The 14,357-nt window shown below is 42.5% G+C and overlaps 1 protein-coding gene across 3 annotated transcripts; it reads right to left on the bottom strand.

Moving 5' to 3' along the window:
- Nucleotides 1-4,438: 4,438 nt before the first annotated feature.
- Nucleotides 4,439-13,645, bottom strand: LOC108676404. 3 transcript variants are annotated; one of them, XM_047883963.1, is made up of 10 exons: nucleotides 13,244-13,645; nucleotides 11,649-11,787; nucleotides 11,213-11,427; nucleotides 9,318-10,808; nucleotides 9,017-9,095; nucleotides 7,632-8,843; nucleotides 7,042-7,601; nucleotides 6,645-6,802; nucleotides 4,883-6,342; nucleotides 4,439-4,727 (listed from the first exon to the last, which is right to left on the bottom strand). In XM_047883963.1, the coding sequence occupies exons 1-10, from the start codon at nucleotides 13,463-13,465 to the stop codon at nucleotides 4,525-4,527; spliced, it is 5,739 nt and encodes a 1,912-aa protein (XP_047739919.1). In that variant the 5' UTR covers nucleotides 13,466-13,645; the 3' UTR covers nucleotides 4,439-4,524. The 3 variants fall into 3 exon arrangements, with proteins under 3 accessions (XP_047739919.1, XP_047739920.1, XP_018019967.1); XM_047883964.1 differs by having other exon boundaries at nucleotides 7,042-8,220; nucleotides 8,290-8,843; XM_018164478.2 differs by having other exon boundaries at nucleotides 7,042-8,843.
- Between the last annotated feature and the right edge of the window lie 712 nt (nucleotides 13,646-14,357).

Below are 14,357 nucleotides of genomic sequence, written 5' to 3'. Positions count from 1 at the left end.
TTCGATGATCAGAAGCCAGCGACCAGCGAAGGGATTTGCCGTGACTGTTAAGTTCTTTGATCAAATCTGCCCGCAAGACTGGAAGATTCCCGGAACTTTGGCTCTCAGGTTTTAGTGACGACCAAGATGAGGCTATAAATTCTGTTCGAAATTCCAGCAATGATAAAATATTCGGCTGGAAATTCATGCTATGATTGTGATTGAACGAATTATTTTTTAATCTGGAAAAAATAATTTTGCTCGGCTTTATTTTCCAAGACGAGCGGGGCAAAAAAGCGGGCAAAATGTGCGAAATCAGGGAAGCTTGACTTGATCCATTTGAATAATGGTGCACGAATAATGGTAATTCTAATGGTTCGAGAAGAACGAACCATATTGCAGTGCTGACGCAATTTGTCTCGTTAATGCTCAATTATCTTTCTCTGTTATGATTATTCATTAGAGGATTTTAATAAATTTTGGGTACAAACTGGATAAAAATTATATTTACCCCTCTGAATGTTCTAAATTTATCAGTGTAATATTATTTATAAATTTAAGTGAGAAGAAATCAAAATATAATTCTATATGGAGATATTTGTATATTTGATCAGTCCAATGACAGTAAACAATAAAGCAACTGACATGCCTGCACCATGAGTTGATATGCATTACCTACCGGTAATTTTTTTTAGAATGCAATATGATATTTAAACCTTGTACTGCATAGTTACAATCATACTTACCCTTCTTGGGACTATAACGTGGTAAAATTGTGCAAGAGTCAAACAGAAATAGCAGGAAACGTGGATTAATAACAAATAAAATAAAGCATCATAGGCGGATGTTATTCAGCGCGAATTTCTTCACGGCAATAAAGCTCTTCTGTAAGGCGTCCAGGATGAGATGTGAGGATCCTCGCGTTACGATAAATTCTATTAGACCTCCAGTGGTTTTATTAAATAATGTATGAATTTTAATAATACCTCCAGTGGTTTAAAAAAGTTTTTTTGTGAGCCTGGTACAATTTACATATATATATAGCGGTTTCAACGTTTATTAGGCCGCAGGCCTGTCGTCGAATCTTAACATCGCAGAACATCCACATTTTGCTGCGGGCTTGAACTCGCAACTCACTGCCACAATTCTGCTGTGCTTAACCGCCCGGCCTCCTAGCCGATTCTGACCAGAAACTGGCGCACAGAGCTGGGATCGAACCCGAACCTCTCTACTCCGATCCTGATACTCTGAACTTTAACCACTGGGCCACCCTGCCCATTATCTACTTATGATGTATCATGTATCATCATACATGAATTATTTTCCAACTGCAAACACGAACAAAGAGAAATAGAATTCCTCATTAACATTCGTTGTCGCGAGGTCAAATTTTTGGAGCAATTCATCAGTATGTTGATAGAAATTCTTACGAGAAAGGAAGACTGCAATAATAACTTCCACTTCTTTAATATCATTTAATCGCAACTCTGGCGTTAACATTTCTTAATAACAGCGGTACGGAATAAGTAACAAGGAATGCCTCTTCACAGCCTTCATATATTCGCTATTTCTAGGCCCATGCTGACCACCTCTGTCGGCAATGAGAACTCGTTACATGGATGATGTGTGGATAATTCCACACAATCGTAACTGATAAGGTTCGAAATTCCAAATCAAATGTTGAAGATTTTATTAGATTTCGGAGATTTTTGACCACGTGTTCGCTAATACGAGACTTCTCGTATTAGCAGATACTTGAAAGTTAAAGCCATCAATTCATTTTAGATTCCTGGGTGACATCGTGTTGTCTACGTAAGTGAGGGAGTCACTCGATCATGGCATGAACAAAATGAGCCAGAACTGCACTGCACGCGTCAACCAAAACCGCCATCAGCGCCAAAAAATAGGAGTCCATGAATCTAGAACAGCGAGGTAATAGTTGGGGTGATACTGCAACATAATCATGATGATTGATGGGATAAACAAATGGCGAAGTGACAACTAACCGCACAGTTAAATAATTTCAAATGGCGAATGTGAGCAATAAGAATTCAAATCGCTTTACACTTCCACCACAACACACCTGAGTTTATTGTTGGCAGTCAGTGTGGTTACGCACTTTTAGAACAGTAAATACATAGAAATAGGATGAAATCAGATTGAGATGGATGCTTCAGCAGGAAATATTTAAGCAAAATTGAAGAATTGCTATGAAAGAAGGTAAAGTATTAGAGTGACGGTCAAAGCCAGTAATAATAACACAGCTTATATCAGTGTAGTCAGCTTTAAGGTTTGATCAAGTGGAAATTTAAGTGAAAAGCGGATACCATAGATGATGATATATACGATTGAGCTTAATATTTCGAATTAATTAATAAATCATAGCAGTAAAGGTACACGGGGATAGTGCAGACGGATAGTAAATCTGGCTAGTGTCGGTCGCTTGGTGACTATCCGGCTAGTAAGCCTGTACACGAGGAGAGTTTAAGGTGCCGCTATCTTCTCGTTCGCGCCCGCCAGTGCGTCGTTAGAAGCCGTCGAGTGAGGTCTGCGAAGATGGATAGTGGGATCACCTTCAACAACTCTATCTGTACGTCGTTTTCATACTCTTTATTCTAGCCTTTAAAAATGCAACGTCGGGAATAACTAAACCCTGACTAATAAGATCTTCTTCCAGTTTCAAAATACTCGTTTCTCTCTTGATTTCATTGGAGTAACCGTCATGGCAAACATTCCACGTTAATTCATATTTTAGGAATATTTCAAAGAATAATTGAATAACGTCCGGAATCCACTTTGTTGGGTTCTTCTTAGAAACATTATCGTTCAAACAAGCCATGAATCACTTGACCCAAGATACTTCACACGACCGGCACAGATGCACTCACCATGGCTGCATCAGCGCTACCAGCCACTTCTCCAGCGCAGAAATCAACACATCGTTGTCCCTCTCGACCGCGTCTCGGGCACTTGCCGGCGCATGCCTCTGAAGCGGCTGAACCCCTATACACGAGGCTAGTAGCGTGGACAGTTCAAGCGGCGGATGAACTAGCGGCTAGTATATCCCTGTGTACAGGCACCTTAAGCAACTCGACAAAATAAAATTCGGGTACACTAAAATAAGGTAGAAAAACAGCTAAGTTCAAGGAAGATATTTGAGAATCCGACTAATGGCTTGATTGTGAACGGCGTTGATGAACAGTACGACGACGTCAAAGGGCACTGAAAGGATCCAGTCACTCGATTAGCTCTACCCATAAGGGCCTTTACCCTTCGGCTGTGCGAACTCACATTTGCTCTATGCCTACAAAATCTTCAAGAGAGCTTACCCTAAACTGATCCTAATGTAATCCCAACATCACTTGTAACTAAATTCAGTTTAGAAATTAGAAAATCGATGAACGGTGTGAAATTTCCCACAGATGAATTGAGAGCCTTCTTTCTTTGTCTGACCTTACGACTACGTAAGTTCACGAAGTCTCAGATTATTCGTCTGTGATTGGTGGGTTCAGATTGAAAAGCCATCAGTGATTGGCCGCCAGAGTTACGACCTCGTAACTGTTTCTGAAAGTATGACCCCTGGTAAATAATGTACAAGCAAACCATGGTTCTGAAGAATAAACTTCAGGACTATTCGTGACCGATGCCCGCTCTCATCACGAACAAAGGAGCGAACAAAATTGAACCTCGTGATTTCTCAACGTAGTTTTCTGGACGTCGAATTTTAAGGTGAATCAATACTATACATAATAATATTATTATATATTGTATATCACCTAATACATAATAATGAAAAAATACCTCAAATTATCACAGTATAGACATTCTACACACAAGCGCTTCGATATTGCATGCGAAGTAGGGGCCTTGGGCTACTACTCTCTATCAGCTTCTTACCTGACCTAAAATTTTCCTTATTTCTGCAGGATTAATAGCGGCATTTAAAACACGCATGCCACTACTGAAGCCTCGATTGACAGAGAGTCATAACAGACAAATGATGTAATTGTAGCCACTGTACTAGGTACAGTCAACTGTAACTACTGCACCGTGTGCAGTCAATTTTAGCAACTATTCTGGGTACAGTCAATGAAGTGCATGGGTCTGCGTGTCTAGATAGTTATGGTGGCAGGGGGTGGGTCTTGGTGATGGTCAATAATGCATTTATTACAAACCTCTTTCAATGATTCCCACAAAAATATTTATCTTTCCACATAAGTAGACGGAACCTCCGAACGACGATCTACAACAAGGAACCTCCTGCACATCGAATGGTTGGTTTTACAATAGTCAAGACAATTAGTCTGTCATAACTACTAATCCCTTTTTTATAATTTGAAGCCTCAAAGAATGGATAATTACAAGGTATCCGTCGGTTTAATGTAATAATGCATTATTAACGGCATATATTGCATATAATAATGAAATATATAATATTGCATTTATGCAATATATACATTATTATAATGCATTATTACATTTATTATGATACTTCAAAAATTAATCGTACTTAGCAAACTTAGGCGCCCATTTGAGGTCCATTGATCACTCGATGACTTCCCAGGATTCATCAATACTCTGACGCCGCGACTCTGTCTCAGAGTCAAGCAGGAGACCCGCATCAGAGTCCTGGGCAGTCTGGGGTTCAGAGCAGGAGTCTGCGCGGCGCCAGTGGAGAGAATGCAGAGTTTGTCGCCTGCAGAGCACGCCGCTCTGGCTCAGACCCCAGAGCTCATCGTCAACGCTCACTGCGAGCACAAGAATAACAATTTCTGTTAGTGTTAATGATTGTGGAAATCTTGGTAGCATTGACAATTATATGGACTTCAATGGGAACTACAATGATAATTGGCTCAGTCACCTGACACGCTGGCCCAGTCACCTGACACGCTGGCCCAGTCACCTGACACGCTGGCAAGGCAGCCAGGCAGTTTCCTCCAGGCGGTGCCCACGTAGTTGGCAGGAGGAGCGACGCCCAGCCTCTCGTACACGTGCCCTTCCTCAGTGACGGCATATACGCGGCCGCGTTCGCTGATGGACAAATTGATGGCCCGCACCCCGTCCACGGCCTCCCAAGTCACGCCGATGGGAAGGTCAGAAAATATGGCAACCCGCACGTAGACGCAGTGGCGGCTGTCCAACGCCCACACCAGCTGGCGTCCAGGGCCCACAAATACCTTCGTGAATAAGGCGCCTCCAGGCAGCCTCATGTGGTCCACCTGCAGCCATGCCTGGGGACAGGCGTATGGGTGTGGTGGCGACAACCCGCCTTGTCTCATGTACACGCCACCCCTCATGTCCACCGCCCACGTCAGCTCAAGCCCCAGGCTGACATGACGAAGGGTCACGTCGCTGATCTGCGTCAGGTCAAGCAAGTGCCAGTGCGTGCCCATGTTGCAGGAAGACGTCATGCCACCGCGGATCCAAAGGTCCCCGGTCGCCGTAAGTAGCCACAGAACCTCGGGTCGCTGACTCACGCACACAACGGGGCTAAGATCGGGTAAGGTAAGTACTTCAGAGTGGAAATTCGTGGGGTTGACGAGGTGCAGCTCCCCTTTAGGATTTAGACATGCCAGGGAACCGTGGCCACCATAAAGCGCTTCAGCGGACACCATTGACCATCGTTGCCGGCCAGCAGCTGTCCATACGCTGCCCATTGTGGCCACAGGGAGCACAAGCACCCGACGCTCCTTGCTTACGCAAAGCCATACAAAACCCCCGCCGCTGGTGAACAAAGGCTTTCTCGCGTCCACCCACCGCTCACCGACACCAACCGCCCACCAACTCGTGTTGGCGCCCTGCGGAATCGCGGCGCAAACACCAGGACGGAAGGCCACCGATCCGCACTTCGTGACGCGCCAGGCAACACCGCCGCTCGAGATGGTCATTGCCACAGTCCCGGTGGTCACCGCCACAGTCTCAGCGGCCGTTGCCACAGACTCGGCTTGCGTGGCAGAATGCACAGAAACTTCCTCCCTTATTCCCTCAACAACGCTGCTGAACACGGAACTTATCTCCGGAGTACAGCTCAGAGTCTGGAAATCGCGGTTGCCGGCTCTATCGTGAGATATAATGAGGGATTGTGGATTTCTACTAACATCGTCATTAACATTGCACTCGTCTGTGTGTTTATCGGCACGATTGTTGTTGTTATTATGAACGAGCCAGTCATGAGCGTTGTGCTGGCGCTGCGTGTCAGGTTTAAGAGAGCGAGCAGGAAGCCCGTGAGGATCAACTACCAAGTGAGAGTGAAGCCGCTCCAGCACTTCTTCCTCATCCCCCACAGGGGGAGGATCCTGTTCCTGGTCTGTTTGCACTACCCCCCACGACAGTCCCATGGGACACTCTCGACTTTGTCCAGCTCTGAAGGCACACAATTATGCATAGGTAATTTGATTTAATTAATTAACAAAATTATTTAAATTCAATGTTTCTTGAGAAATTTAAATAAATTTAGACTTTAGACATCCAGCGGCCAAAGAATTAGTATTGATGTTATCTATTCTCTACTATTTACAGAATTTTTAAAATGAATATTATATTCCAAAAGAATTCAACAGACAGAAGCCAAGGATAAGCAATTAGACAAGTGGAGAATTTGTTTCAACCTCGCGCGGGTAATTTCAAATATAATTCTTTAAATTTAGTTCTCTTGATGAGCTCACCTGAAGTGCAGTGCTCCCTTCGCATCCATTGCCCACAGCAGTCCGTCTCTGTACGCCAGAGAAACAAATCGTAAGGGCGACTCTGACCCCAGCAACACGGCACGTCCTGCTTCCACCGCTCTTAGCGGTTGACTGTCCGTCAGCAGCAGACACCAAACCTTAAATAGACAGTTTGGTAAATGGTATCCTCATATTGAACGTTCAACTCTCCCATCGGTTGTCTAAAATATGGTAAACATTTTCGAAGCTTTTATCGTTCATTTTTTTCGAACAGCGGACTTTATAGCCACATTAGAAGAGCCATTCGACAGGCATCGCACCCAGATACTTAACGTAAAAAATTAATTCCAAATTTCTAGCCAATGAAATAAGGCAATTCTGAGGGCGTTTAACGAACCTGGCCGTCGTCAGTTACGTAGAAAACAAGTTCATCATCGCCAGCAACAGCAAGCACGCCACTCGCAAGGGGCCGAGCTAGCAGCATGAAGAAAGACGGGAGGTTTATTCGTGAAGGCAAGTAATTTTCGTCTCGACTTTGTGAAGAAAACATGCGGTCCTGACGAGTGCTCTTCGCAGCTGAAGAGGTTACATCAGTGCGGCACAAAAGGGTATGGCGGTTTGAAGAAGATTTGGTTGCAACTTCCGTTTCTTCATCAGGGCTTCTTATTCTCTCCTCACTAGGGGCGGGGCAACCTAGTCTCTCTTCACCAGGCGTTGAGCTTCTTAGCCTTTCTTCACTAGGCGCTGGGCTTCCTAGCCTTTCCTCACCAGGCGCTGAGCTTCCTCGTCTCTCCTCACCAGGTGATGAACTTCCTAATCTCTCTTCACCAGGAGCTGTGCTTCCTAGCCTTTCCTCACCAGGCGCTGGGCTTTCTAGCCTGTCGTCACATGCCGCCGAACTTCCTAGTCTCTCTTCATCAGCTGTTGGGCTTCCTCGTTTCTCCTCACCAGGCACTGAGCTTCCTCGTCTCTCCTCAACAGTCACTGGGATTCCAAGCCTCGATATTATTTGATCTAATATTTGACCGACTTCAAGACTCGAAACCACGTCATGAACACCAGAGTCTACTAAAATTTGCTCGCTTTCCTTATGTTGAGCGCGGCACAACAAGAGGCATCCACCGGACACCAGGTAGAGGCTGCGGCAGGAGCTGGACACCGCAAAGGCCGTCACGCTTAGTGGCAGACGCAAGGAGCTCCAAGTTATATGGGACCGCTCACTTAGGTCACCGAAATGGAGATGGTTGTTGTCGTCCAGGAAAACAAAGTAATCGTCACTGCCGCCCACAGCGACTGCAGGAGTAGGCAGGGAAATTTCACTCCAATCTTCCTGCGTACCTGAATGGCCGTCAGTGGAAGGGAACGCACTTAAGCCGTTAGGTTTCATCGAAAGCTGCACCATAGGTTCCACTTCCTCCGTCAGTTCGTCCTCCGCATGAAGGATTGTTTTGTCGTGATGGGACATGGACCGAAGGACCTGCATGGGCGGCCCAGCGCCATCCAGAGAAGGTACGTAGTAGCTGAGCTCACTCGTCGTGGACTCGAGACTACTGGCGGGGCCTAAATTGCTGGTCCTGCTATCCTCATATCCTTGTAGATTGTTATCTGCTGAGCCACCGCAAAGAGGATTAGAGGATACTGTCGTATTTCCATCTGAAGGATTACCGTTTTTATTGCAAGCCTGAAAAAAGTCGTCAACGGCCACTTCCGAGGATACTTTGGCTCCTCCATTTAGTTTACAAAAATCAATATCACGTTTTTTATCGTTATCTTGTCGTGAAAAGTTAAAATCTTTAGAACAAATATTAGACGTTTGTTCATCTCTTTCTGATGGGAGAAAATGGGTTTCTTCATTTGTTTGCAATACCAGATTATTATACTCTTTTCGATTCAAAATAATTTGAGAATCATCAATTAAGAAATCAGGGCATTTATTAGGTGCAGAGGAGTCAACACTTCCACGGCAACTGCGGTCAAGTTTTTCAGTTGTACGGCGCTCGGGATCGTGAAAGTGACTATTTACACTATAGTTTTTGAGGCACTCGATTCCCAGCATCTCGCCTAGTCTGCGCTCGCTCTCTTCAACGGTGAATTCAGAAGAGATCTCAGTAGCCAGCGGGAGGTCGTACGGTGAGGTTGTACTCCTAACTTCGCTGGAGGCTCGGCTACACGCGCTGCTTTCTGGATCAGGCGTACTCGCTAGAAAAGAAAATTTTGCCGTAAGAAATGAGTTTTAAGTAAAACCATCAGTACCGATAGAGCGACCGAAAACTTGTTTCTCCGATCGTGGGCACCATGAAACTTAAGATATCCGAATATATATATTCAAGCATGTGACTTGCGACAGAAATTCAGCGTAGACAATGACTCACGATTGTGTGTCCTTCGATGCTTCTTCCTACGTTGCTTGCCTCTGATCACCAAGGGGGTGCCGTCTCTCGCCTCAGTCCCCTACAGTTTTAAAAATTATGTGAAAAACAAATGGAATCTGAGAACTCGAGTATTTCATGTGGAATGTGAAGGCAGAAATGTTCAAACAGCCATTGCTACGCCTCACTAACTATCCAGCTTTCTAGTAAGTTCACGATTTATCAAAACAAATGTAGGCAAATCTAAAATGTCTCTAGACCAACATTCCTGCATGAAGCTTCAACTAAACGGACGCTGGCAAACCTGGTAGGTATCAGCATTGGCATCAACCAGCGGAGCGTTATATCGCGGCTCCGAAGGAGGTTCAAGGCGCTCCTGCAAGCTCTGCGTCAGGAGCTGCTCTGACGCCGGTGTCTCTGCGTACATAGACCTAGAGAGGCCATCAGGAGCGAGGCTCTGCTTCGCTGCTGTGTTGAGCTGCGCGTTGCTGAGGCTGTACCTAGAGAAGGAACCCTCCGTCGTGCAGGGCTCAGAGGCGACGCCGTTAACAATGTAGCCTCCAGCAGCGGCATCCGTGACGCGGCTTGCAATGGAACCGCTCAGCTTGACGACCCCTTCAATCACGTTGCTGCTATGCGTGAGCACCTTTTCACCAAGTTTCTTTAACACCAAAGGCGGCATAAATAACTTTCGCGACGCTTCAGCACCTCCATGCATAGGGTGCAATATCGCGCTGCTGCCGACGTTAACAGGTTGGTCACTGATGCAGAATATGCTACCAGCCTGGGACAGGACGAACACACTTCTAGCGGTACATGAGACGCATCGGATGAAATTCTCGCGGTAAAAGAAGGCCTCAACGAGCAGCGTCCTCGGGTTAAAGATGACCAGAGAGTCGGGAGAATGCATAACAAGTTGTCCCGTATTCATTACTTGAATGTTCTCGAACTTGACACTTGATAGCACAGGCGGAGCGACGGAGGGACTGATACCAGGTAGTTGGATGCGTGTATCCAAGGGAAGATCTTTGATGAGAAGAGTAGTGCGCACCTGACCCTCGGCCACTGCCATCCACACGCGCTGGCCGGGCCGACTTGTGTACAAGACGGCGTCCTCACTCTCTGGTGTTGTGGGTTGTGGTCTTGAATTTATTCCCGTGGACATAATAGCGGGCACTTCATGATTGGTATTCACGGAATTGCATGATAACTTAGAAGTAAATACAGCAGTGGAAGAAGTTGTAATATTTGTATCCGTGATCATATGCTTGGTGGTGTTAGAATCTTCATATTCGTTATCATCGGTGCCTCCATCAGAATTTTTCTCTCCCTCAGTATTCTCGAGTTTAGAGTCAGTAATATCATCCTTATCAACAACAGCAGTGACTTCTGTTGAAGAAACTTCAGCATCATCGTTCACAACTACAGGCCCAGATGATAGAACAACAGGAGTATTAACGGTGCCAGAAACATCAGGAATATCGGTGTGGAAGTTACTAAAAACATCAGCAGTGGCCGCATTAGGAACGTCGGTGAATGCAGCACTGGAAATTTCGGTGGGGACAAATCTTGAATCATCGGTGGAGGCCACACTAGGAACATCGTTAGCGACGACACTAGAGGTTAAATTGCACGGCTCTGCGGAAGGCACGACACCACTACAGGCAGGCAAACACCTACTCCATGCCACTCCAAATCTGCCAGGCTGTTTTCTGGGTTTGGTTCCCACAACGTTGAGACGGTCATCCTGGAGATCATAAACTATGCAACGCTGCTCAGAAGAAACTGCCACTTTCTGCAATAAAAACGCATACATGTTGTGTCAGTTTTCAAGGGTTGTATAGATGAAATATTCTCGTGAGAAATTTATTTGATACCTTAGGTACATCTTCTTATGTACGGGTAGTGAGCTCTTATCTCAAGTTTCATCAATACCTACTAATCAAATATAGAATACAGTATATAGTGAGTTGTCTCCATGGAATCACTGACACCATTTTGAATTTAATTTTTATTCTATCAAAAATTTTTAAAGCTCTACAAAAGAATCAAAATTTCTACAAATGACCATGCATGATATCCAAAACAGCTACAGACAATCAGAGATAAAATAACAATAATGTCTCCTTACCCAAAGAAGACAACTAGTACGTACGTACAAGTTGCATGTGTTGGCTGCACTGAGGCTTGAGAACACACCTGCTTGTATAAGGAAAGTTGCACAATAGGCAGACTCTCAGAGAAGAGGTGTCTTGCAAGGCACTGACAGGAGTCGTGGTTCATCTCCAGAAGCCCTACCACTCCAGCAGCATCTCCAGTCACCAGCTTCAAGCCACTGCTGCTCCATGCCAGACTTGTGATAGGTGCGCTGTGCAGTGACCCCACAGAAAATCTTTTCAGGTCATTTCCATGACCTGAAGAAAAGAAGATGCAACTATGAATGATTTCAAAAATACCAAAGCAATCATGAATGTCATATGATTAAAAAATGAATGCAAGGTCTATATATAATTGTGACCTTACATTCAAGGTCTATCTATAAATTGGAATGAATATTTAGAAAAAAAGGAAAGGCATAAAAGCATATTGTTTTATTGAAACTTAATTGGTTATATTAATATTGACAGACACATACCAGCCTTGGGAGTGCATGATGGCTGTGTCAGGTGCCGAGGCAGGAGGAAAATTGAAATGCAGCCATCTGCAGCCCCAGCCGCAACCATGTCATTAGCAGAACGTGTTGCACTCACATTTGTTATGCAGCTTAGAGGCTTCTGCAAAACATTTAAAATTTACAAATTAGTTAAATCACTTGAGTGGGTTGCCAAATGTGAAGAAAGCTGATGTAATATTTTTTCTTGCTTAGAATATTTGTTTTACTAGCCAAAAGAAATAGACTTTCCTAGCAATTTTAAGAGCCTCAAGATTTATGACAGATGAGTTATCTGCTATTTAATTGCCATTAAGACTACATGAATGAGACATTAATTTTAAAATTTATCCAAAATTGGTTATGATTAAATAAATTATTTTCAAGAATGCTATGAAGTTTTTACCTTTAAAAAGTATGAAATACATATAAAATCAATTTCTAAAATAATGATGCTCTATAAGAACTAAATGCTTAACATTTTTTTTATTTGGTTGAAATTTGTCCAAGACATGGACTAAGATTTTCATTTCATTTGGAAACAATTTTTTACATGTGTAAAAATTATCTCCATATTTCAATTAAAAAAACTGCTGCAAATGAATTTGTGTCCCACATGAAATACTTCAGGTATGTCAAATATTGAAATTAGTTGCATGGCATTCAAAACCAACTAGATTTCAGCAGTCAGTGAAGTGGGCAGTAGTTCCATTGCAGTTCTATTTTGATCTGCAAGCAATTTTGTAAAACACACACCAAAATGTGTGACTTTGGATAGTCATGTGCATCAACAATGCAAGGAACAAAACAAAACATCAAAATGACAAACCAGACTTTATCTCAACTAGTGGCATGCATTTTGTGCTGATCTACAAATGCTCAACAGATAACTTAATTTGGTAAACTGATGTTTGGAAATGAACAAAATAAATCTTAATTTATCACAATGTCATATTGTTTATATACCTAGAAGTTTCTTTTGTCTACCATTTCAAATACCTTTTGTTAGTGTTGCCATAAATGATAAATGTACCAAAAAAGTAATAAATCATCTTCATAGATTAACAAAGTGCCTGCAATAGAAGAATGATGCAAGTTTTTTTGTGCATGCTTTCCAAACTATAGAGAGATTCAAGAAGGTGCCACTTGAATATATACCATCTAACAAGATATGCAAAATGATTATGCAATGAGAGATGATATGACATCTGAGTTTTGGGCCATATAAATATTTCAATTCAATTCATAGATTAAAACATGCTTACTATGTATGCATACCAATCAAATTTATTTTATCCAATGTGAAAATATATTTTTATCAATTGTTCAACCCTTATTTTCCCCAAAATGTTTAACAATTAATTTAAACATTTTTTTAATGTTAATCATTTAATGGAAGTTCAAATGTTCAACAATTCCAATGTTAACATGGACCTCAAACAGTTGACAGTCAAACAAATTAAATATTTTGAGTAAATTTAATGAAAGCATGGTGTTTTTATGGCTACTATCTTAATTATTAATATCTACAGTTTTTGCTGGTTACATAAAAACAACTTGAAAGACGTTACAACACTTACTTCACATTCTAGTCTCACAATTTGAAGGGATGGTAGATGTGCCAGGAATATAAGGCCAACATTTGAGGCTATCACAAGGTGATCTTCAAATGAAGATATACCAGTAACCATGAGAGGAGATGTCTGCTGCCCATGCTGATAGTGGCTAGGCAAACAATTTGTTATAGTATCCAAAGCAATTATTTCTTTCCAATCTTTATTCAATGTAGAGTTGTCGCCCATTTTTAAGATTTAATATCCTATACATTTTTCAGCACCAAAATAAAATAAAATATTTTCGAACCCAGTTGGATTAGTTTGCCTAAAACTTGAAAAGGAAGTAGGTTATGCCGTTAAGTTGACGAATGACGACTTGTAAATAAAAACCGTCTATTACTCGAGCCATTTCGTGCTTTCGCAACAAAACAAACAAGATAGCTCAGAGATCAGCTGTTTTTAGTAAATAACACTAATCCGTAATGACGGAATTCTTGTAACTTAATTATCTTGAACTCGATTGCTTATTCCGTATTTCATCATTTCTCCATTAAATAATGATAAAAATATTCTGTAATTGAATCTTGTCAATTCCCTAGCACGAATTACACTCGTGTAATTTCTGAGTAAATAAAATTCAGTAAACGACTAAATTATTTTTATGTTTAAATAGTGTCATCATATATTGTGAATTTTGTTTGGAATGCCCCGTGGGTAACCATGAACCAATCGCGCTTTAGCTTAGATAATTTTCTGTCTGGCGCCGTGGTGTTAACATCGGATCGGCTTGGGTAAGCTGCTAAGTTTTCCGCTAGAATTCAATTATTATAATGTAATAAATTAGTCCAGTGTAACTTTCATAACCGAATTACTAATTGTGTTTTTTGTATTATTTTGATATTGTCATCCCAATGTGTTCATGTCTGTATCCTAACAACCTTTCAACACGGACAGGTGTTGGTAGGCGGCTTCTTTCTTCAACCATCGATAAATAACTGAAACTTAAGATTCTTCACACGAACCTACATAATATAGCCTATTTTCAAAAATTAATTAAGGAAGAGGGACGGCCGTTTTAAAATCTAACTCAAAATTCCAACCACCATAAAAAACACCCTCGTCATCAACTCTAAATCCT

This window comes from Hyalella azteca, unplaced genomic scaffold (assembly GCF_000764305.2).
Source record: "Hyalella azteca isolate HAZT.00-mixed unplaced genomic scaffold, Hazt_2.0.2 contig14149, whole genome shotgun sequence".
Classification (NCBI taxonomy): Eukaryota; Metazoa; Arthropoda; class Malacostraca; order Amphipoda; family Hyalellidae; genus Hyalella; species Hyalella azteca.
Note: the sequence above shows the minus strand (reverse complement) of the source record. Positions and strands in the feature narration are given on the sequence as shown.